Below are 17,555 nucleotides of genomic sequence, written 5' to 3'. Positions count from 1 at the left end.
TTTTTTTTTTTTTTTTTTTTTTTTTTTTTAACAGTGTTTCCTCTGGATTTCTAGCTACTAAAACCCAGCGTGCCGATAAAATTCTGGACTTGTCACATGCTGAACACATCCAGCTTTGTGACAAGGTTTGTGTACTGTAAGCACGTTGCAATGCAATGCTACGTTTGCTAAAAATGACAGCAGGAGCGTTGTGGAAAATCAGTGCATGGTTTGTGACCACTGTAATATTTATTCAAATAAATAAGTGATCATCACTTGCTTTTCTGTGTCATTTTGGAGACTCAGTGGACAACTCTGGCAGGGAGAAAGATGGGCTTTGGCTGTCTGCATCCATCCTCGATCTCTGTAAGACCTGGTCAAGCAGCGATCTTGGGTTTCTGGCACTGGTGGAGCAATGAGATGTCCATGCAGAGAGTAATGAGCTTGTCTGTAGCTTTTAATTAATTGCCTTTCTGTGAATTATATATATATATATATATATTTACAGGTGCTGCTGGACATGATAATGCTTCTTCACCTTTTCCTTTCCACAAGAGAAAAGCACCGAGCTTATACTTTCCGAATGGTGCCGAAGAGAGCAGAGCTTGCTCCTTGCGCAGCAGCGTGGAGGGCAGCCAGCGCTAGGGGCTCAAAGTGTTTGCAGGGCACCTGAGAAGCCAGAAGCCCGTGTAAGCCTGGAGGAACCCTGAAAAAGCCCGGGTGTTTTCCTTTTGCCTGGTGTGCAGGGAATGAAAAAAAGAGTGGTTCTCCTATAGAGACTCTCCTATAGAGTCCATAACACAAGGCCTTATGGAAACCAGGAAAATCCTCCTTCACAACCTGTTCCTGGTGGGAGCCCCACCGATTCCCAGAGTTGTTCATCACTGTGTGAGGACCCGGTGTATGAGGCTGTGAGTGCACGAGGTGTGTGTGTGTACATGGGAGTGTAGGGGGAGAGCCGAGGTCGAGGCTGGGATGGGGATAAGACGGAGCGCAAGTTGTCTCCGTTGCCATTAGCTCATGGCAGCTGGAAATGTATTTTGAGGCGACTTTGGTTGATCCCCTTCAGCTCGTGCGCTGGCAGAATTATCAGTTCTTGTCTAGGCCGTGGAGCTGAGCACAGGCCTTAGTAACACTGGAGCAGAGCAGTATGGTTAGTGTGGCTGCTCGCCGCCTCTTCCCGGGGTCTCACATGGGAGCACGGGGTCGCTTTTCTCTTCAGGAAGAGCTCACAGCTGCAACGTGTAGGGAGAAGCGTCCCAAGGAAATGCTTGCTGTCCCCAGCTTCCCCTCTGGCATGAGTGATGGGTACGGCAAGGCCGAGGGCCATACTGATATTTCTATTATTATGATTATACGCAAGGAAGACCTGCCCTGCGAGCTGCCCCAAGGCTGTGCAGTCACAAGCCGCCGCGCTGTGCAGCACTACACAGGAGCAACCCTGTCTGCCCGATCCTTTCGGCTGTCACAAGGAGTTGCGGGGACACCCGCTTCCTCCATTTGTGTTTCTATTTATTCTCGTCTCCGGCAGGGGCCAAGCGCGGAGACAGTCGAGTTCCGGGCGCCCGCGCGCTTTCGTTTCGGTGGGGAGCGGTGCAGCTTCCCCCACGCGCTCTGCGCGCCCGCACGGGCCTCTGCGGCGGCCGCGCCGCACTGCTCGGGCCTCGGCCTCGCAGGAACGGCACCTCCCCACGGGAACGCATCTTGGAAGAGCTTCGGGAGAACTACCGAAGGAGAGAGCAGTGAGTTTGGGAATGGGACTTGGTTCTTCTTATTATTTTCTTATTTTCTTCTTTTCTTTTTCTTTTCTTTTTCTTATTTTTTTTTTAAATAAATCTTTCTGCATTCTTACTTTTACTAGAAAAACACCTTTTCTGAGGCTGGTGACCAAAATGGGCACTGGTAAAATCTAGCGCTCAACAAGGAAGTAACAGCAAGCCTTAAGCTGGGCACACCGTGTAAACTGGGCACTCCCGCTTTTCTCATTCCTAAGATTCTGGTGTGCTAACGGCAGCAACACTGAAAAACCTTCCCTTTTGGGTTTTGTGCCCTGCTCGGGCGTGATCCCTTCAGCAAGCCCATGGCAGGCACCGTATTTGGGCTCCTGTGGAGCGGGGCTTTTGTGTTTCCTAACAGGAAACAAAGCAGCTGAAGTGACTTGGTAACAGGGCTGAAAAAAGCTAAGTGCCTTGTGCCTGTCCTGCAGTTGGTTTATAGGTCAGGAACTGGTATTAGCAGGCAAACTTGTTCTGTAGGGGTGCTGGGGACCCAGAGTGTGGGGACACAGTGAGGAAAGAGGTCTGACCTGCTTGGAGAATGGTTTTATCAGCAGCTGAGCATTGCTGTGTTGTTATTATTATGCAACGGTCCAGCTCCTGGGCTAGCAAAAATTCGCTTGTTGGCTACCTCAGCAGGGAACATAGGAGAAATGCAACAGTTATTTACTTCAAAGCAAACAAACCTGTACATCCATGCCGCTGTGGCCAGAAGAGAAAATATAGGAGCAAATTATGCCATTCCATTTGAAGAGTCAATAAGTAAACCTAATTAAACCTCTGTGTTGTTTAAGAATTCCTGCATGAACCACCCTCCCTGGCAATTGGTATTCAAGCAATTGTCTCATTAAATTCTCCTATGAAAAGTGGTAAATAATACATGTAGGAGGACCAAGGCCAGAGAAACCAGTGTATTGGTAACAGAGGTGAATAGGTGATGGGATGGAGGGGCTGCAGCTGTAGCAAATGAGCAAGCTGGGCACACAGGCCTTCCATCTTCTCCTGCTCCTTGGCTAGCAGTGAAACTGGAAGGAGTTGGGAAGCAGCCGTGGTTGTTTCTGCAGTTTGTTCTCTTTCTGAAAGACTGTATCAAGGAGCAAGCCTCGCAGGAACAGAAGTGAGGCGAAGGACTGCTTTGGAGTGCTAGTAAGTAGTAATAAGCAATGAGCCTGTTGCTAGTACTAGGAAACTGCACTGCTCAAGCTCTGAAACAGCTGTTGGAAATTGGTGTAGGCAAACACGAAGTGAAACACACGGAGGGAAAAACATTGCCAGCTCTACAGGTAAATGATGGACCGTGAGCTGACTGTTGCTATTTGGGAATAAGCCCTTGGGGTTATAATAGGCAGCTTCATGAAAGTGCCAGCTTGGAGCTTAGCAGCAATCTAAAAGCAAGCAATGCTGGGGAGAGCAGCACACAGCGAGCGCAAAAACATGACAGTGCCCTGCTCTAACCCGAAAACATGACAGTGCCCTTCACTCAATCCATGCATCGGGGTCATGGTGTTCCAAAAAGGATGTCGTCACACTGGGAAAGTTGAGGAAAGGGAAATGAGGAAGGTGAAAGATTTCAAATGGTCTCCGTGGGCCTGTTCCCCTGCTTCCCCAGCACTGGGAAGAGACCACTGAGTGTGGTGCCTGAGATGCCAGAGTGTTTCAGGGAAGCGTCTATATGTGCTTCCTAATGGATTTTCCTGCCTGCCTGCTTTGAGGTGTTGCTGGAGCCTGGTGACTAGGCAGGGTGGATCTCGTGCCTCTGAGTGTCTGACCATTTTAACTGAGTGCGTGGCCTCAGGTCACGCAGGACTGAGGCCTGCAGTAGATTAATTTATGCGGTTACAAATACTCAATTTCAGGCCCTTTCCCATGGGCTTTCAATTTTTTAACATCAGCTTTGGCAGTTTGGGTTCCTTGGCCAAGCAGAGACCAAGGGCATGGCAGAGAAGAGGTGTTATTTGGATGCGTAGTTACAAAGTGGAGGTGTAAAAGACTCGTAAGTTGAGTATTGCAGCAAAGCTGAGTTAGTGTTAACTTGTGAGTTACAGTAGACTCTTAATAAGGGAGATGACTGGGGCCTTCCAAGGCATAATGACTGTCAGGAATCTGATTTAGTTGCTGGTTGGTTGCTCTGTATTAATTACCTTTTCCTCTCAGTTCATTTCATTAGGGCAGTCTCATCTCAGATAGTTCAGTTGCTTCTCAGGCTCTAACTGACTCAGTTTTTCCTTATTACCTTATTTAATTAACTACCTTTCCAGAGAGAGCATTTGGTTTTGCAGCCACTGTTGTGAAACATATTCTCTCCTGCCCCTTCCCTCTAATGGTTTACTGAGAACTTTGTGTTTTGCAAGACTGATATGCAAAAATATTTAATTGCTATTTTTCCACCAATATTCTCTTTCCAAGTCTGTTTGGCTTGGCAAAGTCTGTGTTAAAACACAACACATGTTCATAATGCACTTTGACTAGAGCCTTCAAAAAACACGTGCGACAGTCTATGGAGGGGCACCATGCTCTTCAGAGCCTGAAGCTATCAGAGAAAGAAATGCACTTTGTAGAATTTTCTCTGGACGGTGTGCACTGCCATTAGCATCAAATTTGTTGCTCCAAACAGTATGTGTGGGCCTGGGCTGTTAGACCTCTCATTTTCACTTAATAAGGAAGAAAAGCATTTCGCCTGCCTCTTCCCATAGTGGCTCTGCAGCCCTGAACCGTAGCGAAGACCCTTGGCGTTTCCCTTCCATAGTCTGTAGCATCCCCAGTGGTGCAGCAGAGCAGTGATCCAGCCCATGGGGTAACCAGCCTGTAACCACAGCTGGGATTTAATGAGCCAGGCGTATGTAAAAGGTGTTTCTGTCTAGATTTTAAGACTGCCAGAGAAGCTGAGGTCTCTTAGGTGCAGGGGTTTGTGCAGATGCTACCATGACACACACCACGAGCTGCTGAGGTGGCCCGTGGTTTAGTAGAGAGGCACCTTGCTTTTTGCAGCATAGTACAACTGGCAGAAGAGACCACTCAGATTCTGGTATCATGAACATTTAGTTAACTTTTAGTCTTTGCCAAGCTAAACTGTTGTAGTTTTCTCAATTTTGTGCCTTTGACCAAGCAACCTTAATGTGAACATTCAGACTGCAAAGGCCATCGTTTAAAATCGAACATTTCCTACCATGCAAGTTGTCTGTAGAGCCTGGCTCTGTCTTCTGTGCTGTTTGTACAGGCAGAATGACACTGCTTTGCGTGGTTAGAAAATCAGGCTGGTCTTTCCTTGCCAGAGATTTGGTTCAAGGCTTCCAGAAGAGTGAGAGGGAGCATTTCCAGCTTCTTATCCACAGCTCTTTTCTGATGGATAAGAGATGAACCTCCTTTCCATCCTTTCCAGTTTGATAGGACTGTGTATGAGCGATATGGACTCTGTCCACCCTGCTCCAACTACCCCATTCTTTTCCTCTGCCTTCTCTGTGATCGCACAGGACTCCTAGGCCTTCTGACAAACCTCAAACATAGTTTTGTGTTTGCCAACAAGGCACTTTGACCCCTCTGTTGTGTATTGCCATCATGCTTTCATTGGAGGACATCTGTGGTGGAGAAGAAAGTTGTTCTGCAATATATATTTAAAAGAAAAATCCCCAAGAAGTCATGCAGCCTAATTCTAATAACTAGCATCCATACAGATTTGGGTACCCAGAAGCAAATCCCATTTCTTTCTACAATTATGCCAGCTGGTCTAATAAAAGATAGTGCTGCTATTTAGTAGTTTGTCTCAGTAACATAACTACTGCAGACTTGATTGAATAGTTTTTAAGTACTGGTCATTTCTTATAGGAGATACTGATATCTAGAAACTGAAAGCTTTTTCACTTGAAATAAAATTTTACTAATCTAATTCAAATGAAACAGAATAGGGTGTAATTAAGGCATTCCATAGTACTGCGGTGTCCCCACATTTTAGTGATTAGCAACAGCAAACTCCTTTTTAACTTTTCAGTATTTTTAAAAATAAGTTATCCACAAGTCATGCAATAGTAACCGGAAAAAAAATCTTTTCTATGTGTTTCCTTCTTGGCACTCATTTTGGTCTTAACGTGGTTTTTCTAATGTATCTTGTTCCCTTGTATTTTCTTAATAGTTCATCAGGAGTGAAAAAAGACAATGGATCCAGACCTTTCAAACGTATTTACACGTTCTGCTGCACCTAATGACTTTGGAGTTGAGAATGCCATTGCTCGAGGTATGTGCTTTCCAAATCAGGACAGAAAATGGTCAGAGGAATGACCTAAATAACTAAGTAGAAAAATTGCAGTATGAACGAACTGTATTTTTTTTTCCAGCAGGAATATAATTCCTAGGATATAATTGGCTACAGGGAAACACCTAGTGTGTAATTTTGCCTCTTTCTCTCGAGAGGCAAATCATGAGGCAGCAACACAAGTGCTAGCTGATCCCTCAACTGAAACTTAGATTTTGTATACAAGGATCTATCCAAATTGGTTTATTTCCAGAGCAGTCCTCTGGATCATAGTGATATGAATTCCTTTGAAATAGGCTTTCTGATTGTAGTCACAATACTCTTGATATGCCATTTTCTCCTGCAGAGAAAATCTGTTAAAATTAGAACTGATAATGTTGCTACATAGAGAGCTTAGTGTTACTGGCTAATATTATATTGATAGTAGATTTTATAGAAAACTAGCATTACTCAGATCTGATGGTTTTAATGGATTTTATTTTACTTCCTTTTATAGGAGAGAAGAGGAGGCTCATAAAACCCAACTCACGCAATAACGCCAAATTGGAAGATTTAAAAGTGGTACCACTTCTATTACTACATTATTTATGCCTCACCCCAGGTTGTTTTAACCTCTTATGGTAGTACTCAGGCATGTAAGCTACCAGCTCCCTTGGACCTGGTCACACATCTCTAAGGACATAGACTGAATCTGGTTTTGGCTCCTGGGCTGCACACAAATAGACAAGAGCTTTTGCTAAGTACAAGTGCCAGAGTAGCTGGGGCCTTACTGAATAGAGCTTTTCAAGTGCTGACCTTGCCCTGAAGTGGTTGCTGGCGTATGTGAAGCTGAGTTTTTCTTATGTGATCTCCCTCCTAGCTGGAGAAACGTGTATGATGCACACCAGCAGTGCCCTGTTGCTGGCTCATTGCATATCACAGCAACAGCAAAGAGAATGGCTGTGGTTGAAAGCAAATCTATATTAAATTTATATTAAATCTCGTGTGCTGATACATGCAAGTTTGCTATCCTGATCCCATACTAGCCATCTTTCACATCGCCTCCCTGCTGATTTGCAGCCCTTTCCTTCCCTGTCTTGTACTTTGGTTGCTAGTGGGTTAAGGAAAGCCATGGTGCCTTCTGACCATGATCACGTAGATTAGAGCCAGAAGGGGTGAAGGGGCTGCAAGTCATCACTGCAGTTCAGGAGAAAAGCTTGCAAAGTCCTTGTGTGATGGACTGTCTGCTTGAGGAAACTGTGAAGGATGAAGCCCATTTCACAGGAGAGTGCTTAATTTACAAGTAATTTTGAAAATACCCCTGTGCATCATTCACTGTGTTTTTCTAATGTCACAATCCAGAGGAAAGTTAGCAAACTGAAATTTCCTGCAAGAAAAGTGGCCTGTCTTTTTTGAGACCAGCACTTCTTGCATTATGGAGATGCTAAAATTGTTATAAATATTAAGAAAACAAGTTAGGTTATGCACCAATGTGTGTATAAATGGTATTCATAAAGTCATAGCTGTGTGTGTTTATTAAGTTTTCTTAAACCTTCATGCACCCTCAATCATGAAGACTTAATTTTTTGCATCAAGCGCTCACAATATTTTTATATGAAGAGAGGATCTGAAAGGTAGTATGAAAAATGCAATTATACTGTCTACAGAGACACTGACTATGTTCTTTTCAGGCTGCCAAGAATGAAGAGATTTCTTTAGTTTAGGAAGTTTTCCAAGCATTTCAGTGTTTAATGCATTTCCTGTCACAGTCTCTTGTAATAATGTTTTTTTGCTCTGTAACTCCAATTCCCTGGAAAATGGGGAAGTGGAATTGGGGACCCAATGGAGAATCTCCTGTGTGTCTGTCAGGGCTGTGAGCTCTCGTCCTAAAGAGTTCCTGACTCCTTTGAAGAAGAGAATTATGACGGGGGGCATTGACTCATAGGAAGAATAAGAGAGGTAAAGGCAGGCGTTTGAGACAGATACTGCTTTCCCAGGCATTTTCATCTTGTGGGGGCTTTTGGGAGCTAGGAAATGTGAACTGCCAAGTGGCTCACTGCAGTTGTTATAAATATCCAACTGCAGGTAAAATACAAGGTGATGACATCTAGAAGGATGCTAGTAGGAGCTAGTAGGAGCAAAGTTTTTTGGGGGGGCATTGGGGAGTGCAGGACTGGGTGCTGTTCTTCCTTTCCTTAGCTATTCATTTTTGGAGACAACCGTGTGCTCTGCAGCTGAGCAGAGTCCTAATTGCTGGACTTAGAGCAGAGTTGTCTAATGAGGAACCTGTGTCGTCGCTGTTGAGAGCAGAGGCAGCAAACAAGAACTCTCATAAATCTGCAGTGTCTTTCCTTTGACTGTGCTCTTATTTGGGGCTATGGGTCTATGCATCCATGCAAATATAAAGCATCGTGAGAACTGGAGCAGAAAGCATGAGCTGAGGAGTACAGCATTTTGCTTCAGAGAAGTGCAGGTTCCTCCTCAGCTGAGGAAGTGTCTTTCAGACACTTTGACAGCATTCTTGTTCCCTGTGCACTTTAAAGCATCACAGAGTTTTTTTTTTTAACAAACTATTTTTTTAGTTTTTTTTCTGTTGTTGTTACCTTTGCCTGACACCCATGGATGGGCAGTGAAGTATTTCCTATATGCACAGCAAGTGGGAAGGACATCACCCACAAAACAAACTCCAGGCACTCACCCGGAGCAATCATAATGGCAACACCAGCAGGAATAACCCCTCTTTCCTGGGTATCTATTTCTGCCAAAATTATCCAAGTATAATTTCGGAGATAAAATTTCTGAGGTGTTTTATGCCCCTTTAGAGATTTGGCCAGAACTAGCCAGCAGTCCTGGTGGTGTTAGGGAGAACTGCTACTTAAATTTCATTTCCCCTTTTATTAAAAAAAAAAAAAAAAAAAAAAAAGGAGAACAAAACCAAACAAGATGTAAGATAAGGAAACCGAAAAGGAAGGTACAACATAGCGCAGCACTGAATATGTGTTTAAACAGTGAGAATAGAGTTGTCAAATGCCTTATTTCCCTCCACAGTTTTTGATTGACTGGATTAACACCACTCTGAAACAGGAGCACATCGTAGTCAAAAGCCTGGAGGAGGATTTGTTTGATGGGCTAGTACTTCATCATCTTTTGGGTAAGCTGCCTGTAGGAATTTAGCTCCCAAGAAAATCAGGGAGAAGCTTCGGGACTAAACAACGGGAACTGGAGTTGTTGTAGGGCTGCTGGAGTCTCACTTCTCTTTAATGGCAAAACAGGAGTTTGCTGTTTGCTGTGAACACTTGGCCATTAGTGAAAACCTGATCGGATGCCTGCTTGTCTTCTCTTGCCTACATGTAGTTTCCACCAGGGAAATGAGGGATATTGGGGTCAGAGAACGATGATTTGAGCAGGCACTGGAGTCCTACCTCTTTTGCAGAGCTTCCCTCATTATACTGAGGCCTTTGGAGAGCCCAGAAATTTAATATATGAAGCTGCATTATCAGGGGCTGTGGCTATGGAAGGTGTTAAGTGATATCAGATATATTTAAAGCAACATTTGATGTGCTTAACTGTGCTTTTAATGATTTTATGTTTTTGTTTTCCTCCTCCCCCATTTCTTTCCCCCCTGCCATGATGGGGTTAACGTACCTTCTCCTTCATACGGCCCCTCGGATGAAGAACACCTAGGATCCCTCAAGCTGGATGTGGACAAGATTGCGTTAACCGAGAAGAAGCAGCGCCAGAAGCTCTCTGTGATTCTGGAAGCTGTGGCCAAGTGTCTGAGGCTGGAAGAAAATCAGCTGAAGTGGAGCGTGGAATGTGGGTACAGAAGAGAAACGGGAGGGAATTAACCATTGTAGGGGGGTCCTCTGCTATCAAGGCAAAGGATGTTGTGTTTGCTGTGAGGCAAAGGACGTTGTGGGGTTAGGGTGCTACAACAGGAATTAAATAATGTTTTAATTATAAGCTGGACTGCAGGAATCCAACAGAATTATCTGACAGGAATATCCAACCAACACTGGGTCATGCAAACATCTCAAAGTGCGCAGACCACTACTATGCTGACATATAGCTCACCAAATGTTCATTTAAGTGGTTTTATTGCTTATTTGTAATGTTATGTAACCCCTAATCTGCTGCTGCACCTGTGATATGGCCTTCCATGACATTGGGGTCTTCTGCACAGGGACCATTTAGGATATTGCAGTGGGGTTTAATTGCTTTGCATGCTAGAAGCTATTTCTTTTCTTTGTGTGGAACAGCTATCTTGTCGAAGGACCTGCTGAGCACTCTGCACCTTCTGGTTGCGATAGCAAAGCACTTCCAACCTGATCTGGCTATTCCTGCAAACGTTCAAGTGGAAACAATGACTATTGAGGTAATTATAGTGTTTGTATTTGCTACTGTGGATCACAGAATCCTTTCACAGGGCTCAATTTGGTTAGAATTAGGGAGAAAAGTGGGTGCAGCAGTATAAAATATACTTATTTATTTTGCTTTCTGTGAATTAGGCCTTTTAATTTCAAAGCGCCTTGTTGCTGCAAAGTATTACTTTGTGCTTAGCACTTGTGCTGTGTCTTCAAAAGAGCAAAAATACTGGGCTCTCTCTTCCCCTTGATCCAAAAGAAATGGTCCAACTGGAAAACAGGTGTTGATCTTTGTAAATGAGGAAAAAAGGAACAAATTCTGCTGTTGCCACCTCCAAGAGTTTTAAAATAGAAACCTGTACTCCTAAATCATGACATTTGTTTAATGTTAAGTCTTTATTTCCCCAGAGGAAGGCAGCTTTTACTGTCTGCCGTGATCCCATTTTGCTGTTTTTCTCTACTAGCCAAGATTTGCCTGCTTGCTTTCTCTCATTTCCTTTCTTCAAGTTGATGCTGAGATTCACACCTGACCCGATGGAGCCCCCCCTGACTCTAGGAACTTAGAAAAATGTCACATATCTCATAATTTCCTTACTTGTTTAAGAAAAAGCTCGTGATTCAGTCATATTGTAAGCACAGAGTCTGTATGCCCATTAATTGGCAGTCTTCCCTATTTGGAGCATCAAATTTGGGGCTGAAATGGTGTATGTGCTTAAGCAATGTGCTTCAGCTGGACAGGATTAGAAAGGTCCTGGAGGGACAACCTCTTCTGAGGCTGCATTCTGCCAAGGTAGCTGTTTTGGACTGGTTTCAGCCTAGCACTTAAGCGCACGAGGAGCCTCTCTGATTTCCAAGAATCTAAATTGCACATTGCTAAATAGGAATCTAAATTGCCCATTGCTGGGCCAGAGTCAGCAGCTTGTGAAGCATGGGCCTGCTTAGTCAAAATTCAGAGGTTTCATAAAGCAGCCTGCCCTGTGGTTCCTTACTGCTACTCCGAAATTGGATCATTTGGGAAAGCAGAGCCTTGGAAATAGATATTAGCTCTGAAGGAAAGATGAGTGGCAGTGGAGATAACTTGGGTGGTGTCCTGAGGGGGAAAATAAATCAATAGGTTAAAAATGAGGGAAGACCATGAAGGCAGGGGTTCAGAGAGGGGCAGAAAAGCTGCAAAAGTGCTTGAGGGCAGAAGGGGAAAACATGGAAAAGTAAATACCCTCTGGTAAGTGCTCGTGGGACCAAACAGGTCATGAACGTCTGCTTACTGCTTTCATACATATACGCTTTTTAAAAAATAAATAAAAAAGAAAATATTTCTTGTCTATTTAACAGAACACCTCTAGAGGATTAAAGACAGAAACGAGATTGGAATATATCACAGACACCAAGTAAGAGGGAAAGTATATTGGCTTTTACAAAAGGAAATGTTGAAGTATGTGTGTGGGTTCCTCTTGAAAGAGAGATTGGAGCATGATGGCAATGAAAATCATAATACCAGGAATGCATATTCATATAAATTGTGCTTTTGCTTTCTTTTCTTTTTCTCTCACCCTAACTTAAATATTATAGTCTGATAGTTTTCTGACTTACTCTTTATTTAAATTTCTCTTAAAGAATGTCTGTGAGCATTTCTGAGGCTTGAAGTTTGTTACTGCCGAGGAATTAGTGCCTGAAGTAAAGGCACCAATCAATCCTCATTAGGTTTTACTGATAGTAGTAAAACCTAGCATAGTAATACATAGTAATAAAAATCCAGTGTTGTATGTTTACGTGTCCAGGATTAAACTGGAAATTTTCAGTGTAAATCTACTAGCAGTTTATAGCTGTTGTATTATTAAATTAAGATAAAAGAAGGAGGTTTTCCTTCTTTTACTGTTGAGAACTAAGCTTTGAGCTTTCTGAGTGCGTGAGGTGCTGTCATTATTAAATGAATTGAATAGTAGGATACTATTTATACACAGAATATGGACATCTTTTCAAGAATTAGAAACAGATTTTCCAGCTATCATCTTTTACATGCAGAACAGCTATAAATGTTAACATCAAGAGGAGCTTATTGGAAGAGGATATTACAGATTATGCTTATAAAATGAATATTTTTTGGTCCATGTGCCAGTTAAAAACTTATATACACTTCTAGGTATATATATAGATATACAATATACTTAATGATGCCTGTTGGAAAGTTAATCTGACATAAAGTTGATGACACTTTCTGCTGTATCTCCTACTTGAGATGATGCCTGATGGCACAGATAACCTTTGCTTATGAATAGGATTAGTTTTTAGTGTTTTTTAACTAACCCTTTCTTCTTTTTTGTACCTTTAGAGGAAATTCAGAAGACCAGTCAAGTAAGTACCCATGTTGCTGAATTGAGTGTCTCTCTACTATGCACTGCTGTGCACTAAATTCTGCTGCACAGATGCAAAGTGTTTCCTTTAGTATATATACTTAGCACTTATTTCCTTGTTTGGCCTGCAGGGAGAGGGTGGAAAAATGCCCATGGATGTGTCCTCCAGTGGCCTAATTCTGCTGGGAGTAGAAATATGGAATCCACTCTTTAAGGTGGTGGCCCCTGTCTGTTTTTAATGCCATTTGCTTAGGAAAGAGTCATGCTGCCTCCGGGCTGGGAAGCCTGAACCCCCACTCTGTTAAACACAAAAGCAGGATTTTCTTCCTCTCCCAACAGCTCTTTTTACTCTTTGGTTTATAAGGCTCACACTTCCCTCCTTCTCAAGCCCACTTAAACCTCTGAAATGATGATTTTCTGAAATCATAGTAATTAATATTGTTTCGCTACAGCTGGTGATGCCTTCGATGAATTATTCAACCATGCTCCAGATAGACTGGATGCAGTGAAACAGGTAGTTTTTATTTTCAAATAGACACTGGAAATTGCAAAGTAAAGTATAATTCACAGCTCCTCTGAACAAAAGAAAGAAAAAACCTCATTTCATTCCCCCTCTTCTCCCCATCTGTTTTCTTCAGGTATTTCTGAAATTTGTCAACCAGCATGTTGGAAAATTGGGATTAAATGTGAACGACATCGAGTCTCAGGTAGTCTGCCCAGAGTGGGGTGTTCCTGTGTTCTGCTGCCTATGGGAGCTAGCCTTTTATAACACTGCATTGCTACCAGCGTGTCTTAGGGCTTATTTGTAACCGAATATGTAGTTTACTGTGAAAGACGATGATGGGTTTACAGTTGGACTTGATGTTCTTGAAGGTCTTTTGCAAACATGATGATTCTGTGATTCAAAGAGGTGCAAGAACTGAATTTTTAGCCTATGCCACTGGGCCATTTCCTTTCCTTTTAGACTAGAACGGCATTTATCTAGGGCGATTTCCTAAAGGCCAGTTTAACAAATAACATGGGGATCATCCTTCCAGTTTGCAGATGGAGTCATCTTGCTCCTGCTGATCGGGCAGCTTGAGGGCTACTTCCTGAATCTGAGGGATTTTTTTCTGACTCCAGCCAGCCCCACAGAGATGGTAGGTCCTTACTTAGTTACCAAGGCCGTTGTTTCAAACATCACCCCTCTGTGTACCCATATATCAGCTGTGCACTGCTCAAAGTCCTTGAAGAGCCTCTCACAGGTTCAACTGCATGAGGTCAAGTTTTGAGTTTTGTGTGTCAGGAATATTTGGAGTTTTAAAGTAAAATTATTCAGAATGGGGAAATATTTTCTGAAGGATCAGATCAAGAAAAAATCGAAGCATTTCTTCTGGTTGTTCCTCTTCCACCTGCCTGGCTTTCCAAATTCCTTGCTGTGCTCTACTGAACGGGAAATAACTTCTAATATTTCAAGTAATCTCTTTCAAAATAATTCAGTGAATATTTTTTGACTTCAAATTATATAGGTAACCTTTTTGGTTTTGGCCAGCTTTGTTTAAGCCTCGCAGGTCTCCTTCAGGAAACAGTTTTAGATGCAAGTTGGAGCTTACCTGCACTGTTCGTGCCAGTAATTTCTTTTTTGCAGAGTTACTTTCCAGTGCTACAGTTGCTGTCAAACACTTTGCCCAAGTGGTATTTACCACTTGCATCTCGGAGGATGTTCATTACAAGACAAAAACCAGAAAGAGAGTCTCAAAAAAATATTGAAATGGCTCACCTTTCATCTCCCCGTAAAATGCGCCTTTCAGGTCCCACGAGCCTCGCAGCTCCCCGTCGTTTTTGACATTAATTGGTACAGCGAGGTAGGAAAACGTGACCTCTGCAAAGGTTCCAGATGTGTCATTCCCATCCCAGGAGAGGTGGCTGAGACCGGAGCACTGTTTCGGCTTCCTTTCGAGCCGAAAGCCTCTAGTCAGGAGCAGCTGCCTCCAAAGCAAATAATTCTGAGATTTTTATTTATTTATTTATTTTGCCAGATCCGACCCCAAATTCTCCAGACTTTCCCCTGTTTATCAGCTCATAAATCTTAAATAATTTTGCAAGCGCTTTGCAGTCTGGAAATAATGCTGAGCAAAATGGCTTATTTTTCAAGGTTGCCCTTCTTTAGTAATTACCAGCATTTCCGCCTGGAGGTTTATTTTGAAATCTCTGTGTTATCTTTCCATGCAACTCTGATATATTTACAGAGGGGGGAATACCACCTTTTCTCCTGTACCGGTCCATTAAGAAAACATTTGATTTATTCATTCCAATCTAAAAATTATGCAGGCCTGCATATGAGCTGAAGCGCTCCCAGCTGCCATCTGGGAGAGACTGAAAACAAGCTCCAGTCCCGACTGTTGGGCTGGACAACATGGTATGGTTTATGTCACCCATAAATCCCAGAGCTGGGTGAAATGGGAAACTCTAACTTCATTTTGGAGCAGGCAGTTTCTGCCTGGCTTACGTATGGGGGAACTCAGTGCATAATTTCTTGTCAGAAGGCAATAAGGAGCTGCATGCTGGCATTTTATCATGTGCCTCTCCAAGGATAAATTTGGAGCCAAAGGCAGACTTGATATGCTTGTTAGGAGAAATTCTGATAAGCACCCCTTTGCACCCCAAAAGAGGAAGAAGAATAAGTATCATTCTTCAGCTACCAGAGAAACCCTATTAAAACCAGCCTGGCCTGTGCACCTGTGCGTGGAGGACACTTTCTGCTGCACTGACCTCCCTTTCTCGCCCACAGCTTCACAACGTGAACCTTGCGCTGGACTTGCTGACCGATGGAGGTCTGCTCAATTTCTCTGTGAACTCTGAAGGTGAGTCCTGGCACACAAGCTCACTGGCATTGCTAATGCCTTGCTCTGGCTGAAGTTAGGGAGATCGGAGAGAGAAGGTTTTGCAATGTGACACTGATGCTTTGCACTCTTTGGTAAGTCAGGACTTGCTAAAGATTTGAAATAGTGATTGCACTTGATGAAAATTCAACAGCAAACCTGATGGGAAAGCCATTTCCCAGTTCTAAAGAAGTTTTTGTGATTTAGAAGCAATCTTGTTGCTAGAGGAAAGAGACTTTTCTGAATGTGTCCTGAAAATCAGAAAGGCTGTGCTCGCTCTATCCAAATCCAGGACAGAACAATCCAGGTAGGACAGTATCCTAATTGTGAAATTCATAGATCTAAGTTATTATTCTGCCAACTTCAGACCTGGTGGCTGAATCCTGATGTCCTGCATCCTACCTTGTCTTTTTCTTGGTCCCATGTCTTATCACAGCAAAAAATTTTTCTTTGAATGAGTCCAATTTTCCAATTTAAAAAAAAAAGACTCCCACAAATGATTTGATCAGCTCTGCTTAAGAATGGGACTGCCTGATGGAGAGGGCTGAGGGTTGTCAGTACATTAATGTATTTAAAATAGCTCAAGGAAGAATTATGACTGTTTAGTCTGACCTGTCTACAAGTGATTTACAGAAATGTAAGAAGAGTGGCAAACCCCTCTACGTCCCTTAACTCCTTCCTTTACATGTAATAAACATGGGAGAAGGTTGCTTAACAAAAACATGAAAGCTGAAGCCTGGAAGAGGAAAAAAAAAACGGTCAACAGCAGTAAAACACGATGGAAACATTGCAACAGATATATAAGTGTTAGGTCATGCCTGTAATGATTTATATCTGAGCAAAATCATAAAAAACTAACTCTTTAAAGTCCTTTAATTTATCTACCCTTAAATCTGCAGGTGAAGAATTGTTTCTCAATATCTATTATTTATCCTGTCTTCTAGGAAGATAGTGCAGTGAAGGCTCCTTTTTCTTAAGTTCATTTGAGGAATCAAATACTCTTCTAACTGTAGAGCCTGTTTTTCTTCACACTGCAATTAGACTGTCTTCGTTTGCATTATAATTGGGGAAAGAAATGGAAGGTTGTCTTTGGCAGTGGTACCTCTTCCTATTCCAGGTATTTCTAATGCTTCCCACCTGGTGTGGTTGTTTCTTGTGTATCCACAGATGTTGTGAAAGGGGATATGAAGACGACACTGCGGCTTTTGTATTGCTTATATTCCAAATACAAAACCAAAGAAACATGAAGAGGAAGATTAAGTGCTTGGGCATTTTTTTTCTTTTTTCTTTCTTTCTTTCTTTTTTTTTTTTTTTTTTTTTTTNTTTTTTTTTTTTTTTTTTTTTTTCTAGTTATTATTATTCTGACACGTTGTGGTCTGGTTTTTGAATTTCAGCTATATGTTTGTCCCCGTGTACACATGTGCCTGCACTTGTCCTTGATGCTTGTATGTTAACACATATAGGCAAGTATGCATTCATGCAACATTTCACATAAACAGCTTGAATCCGTGGAAGTATGTGTTTGAGTAGGGCCAGGATATTCTGAAATTATGAAGCTCCAGAATCTTTCCTTTCCTCTTTCTGAGGCCCTAATGCTTGACAGAAGTCCAAGATATGTCTATTCTTGTCTCAGGTAAGACTGTCATTCTGGTTTTGTGTCAGGAATGGGATTTGGAAGCTGATATTGCAGCTTTGCACTTTTCTGGTTCCGATTCATTCTAGAGGTTAGAGCAAGGGGTGACCCCTTGTGCAGATAATACAGATGCACTGGAAGCTCAAGTTCTCTGCAGAGGTGGCCAGCTGCTCTTGGGCAAGGCCACATGGATTGGAAAACAAATGAAACTGGAAGGAAACCTGAACTTATCAAAACATCTGATAAAAGTTTCATCACTTGCCTGCTCTGTGATCTGGAAGAGGGACTCAGAGCCATATGCTGAGGTGGGTTTCTACAGGGGCTCCTGAAACACCATGGAAAGACCCCTGCTGCTTCTGAAGGCACC

General features: G+C 42.7%; 1 protein-coding gene across 4 annotated transcripts; it reads left to right on the top strand.

Annotated features, from left to right (window-relative positions):
• Nucleotides 1-1,658: 1,658 nt before the first annotated feature.
• On the top strand, nt 1,659-16,856 carry PARVG (parvin gamma). Of its 4 annotated transcripts, none has more exons than XM_026050394.1 (13): nt 1,659-1,721; nt 5,881-5,982; nt 6,497-6,558; nt 9,028-9,130; nt 9,655-9,795; nt 10,239-10,354; nt 11,676-11,731; nt 12,673-12,695; nt 13,147-13,208; nt 13,333-13,401; nt 13,732-13,833; nt 15,465-15,537; nt 16,723-16,856. In XM_026050394.1, the coding sequence occupies exons 2-13, from the start codon at nt 5,904-5,906 to the stop codon at nt 16,800-16,802; spliced, it is 966 nt and encodes a 321-aa protein (XP_025906179.1). In that variant the 5' UTR covers nt 1,659-1,721; nt 5,881-5,903; the 3' UTR covers nt 16,803-16,856. The 4 variants fall into 4 exon arrangements, with proteins under 4 accessions (XP_025906179.1, XP_025906177.1, XP_025906180.1 ...); XM_026050392.1 differs by having other exon boundaries at nt 6,497-6,561; XM_026050393.1 differs by lacking the exon at nt 1,659-1,721 and adding an exon at nt 2,829-2,900 and having other exon boundaries at nt 6,497-6,561.
• The last annotated feature ends 699 nt before the right edge of the window (nt 16,857-17,555 follow it).

The sequence above is a fragment of the Nothoprocta perdicaria genome, unplaced genomic scaffold (genome assembly GCF_003342845.1).
Source record: "Nothoprocta perdicaria isolate Ctin4 unplaced genomic scaffold, notPer1 scaffold_68, whole genome shotgun sequence".
NCBI lineage: Eukaryota > Metazoa > Chordata > Aves > Tinamiformes > Tinamidae > Nothoprocta > Nothoprocta perdicaria.
Note: the sequence above shows the minus strand (reverse complement) of the source record. Positions and strands in the feature narration are given on the sequence as shown.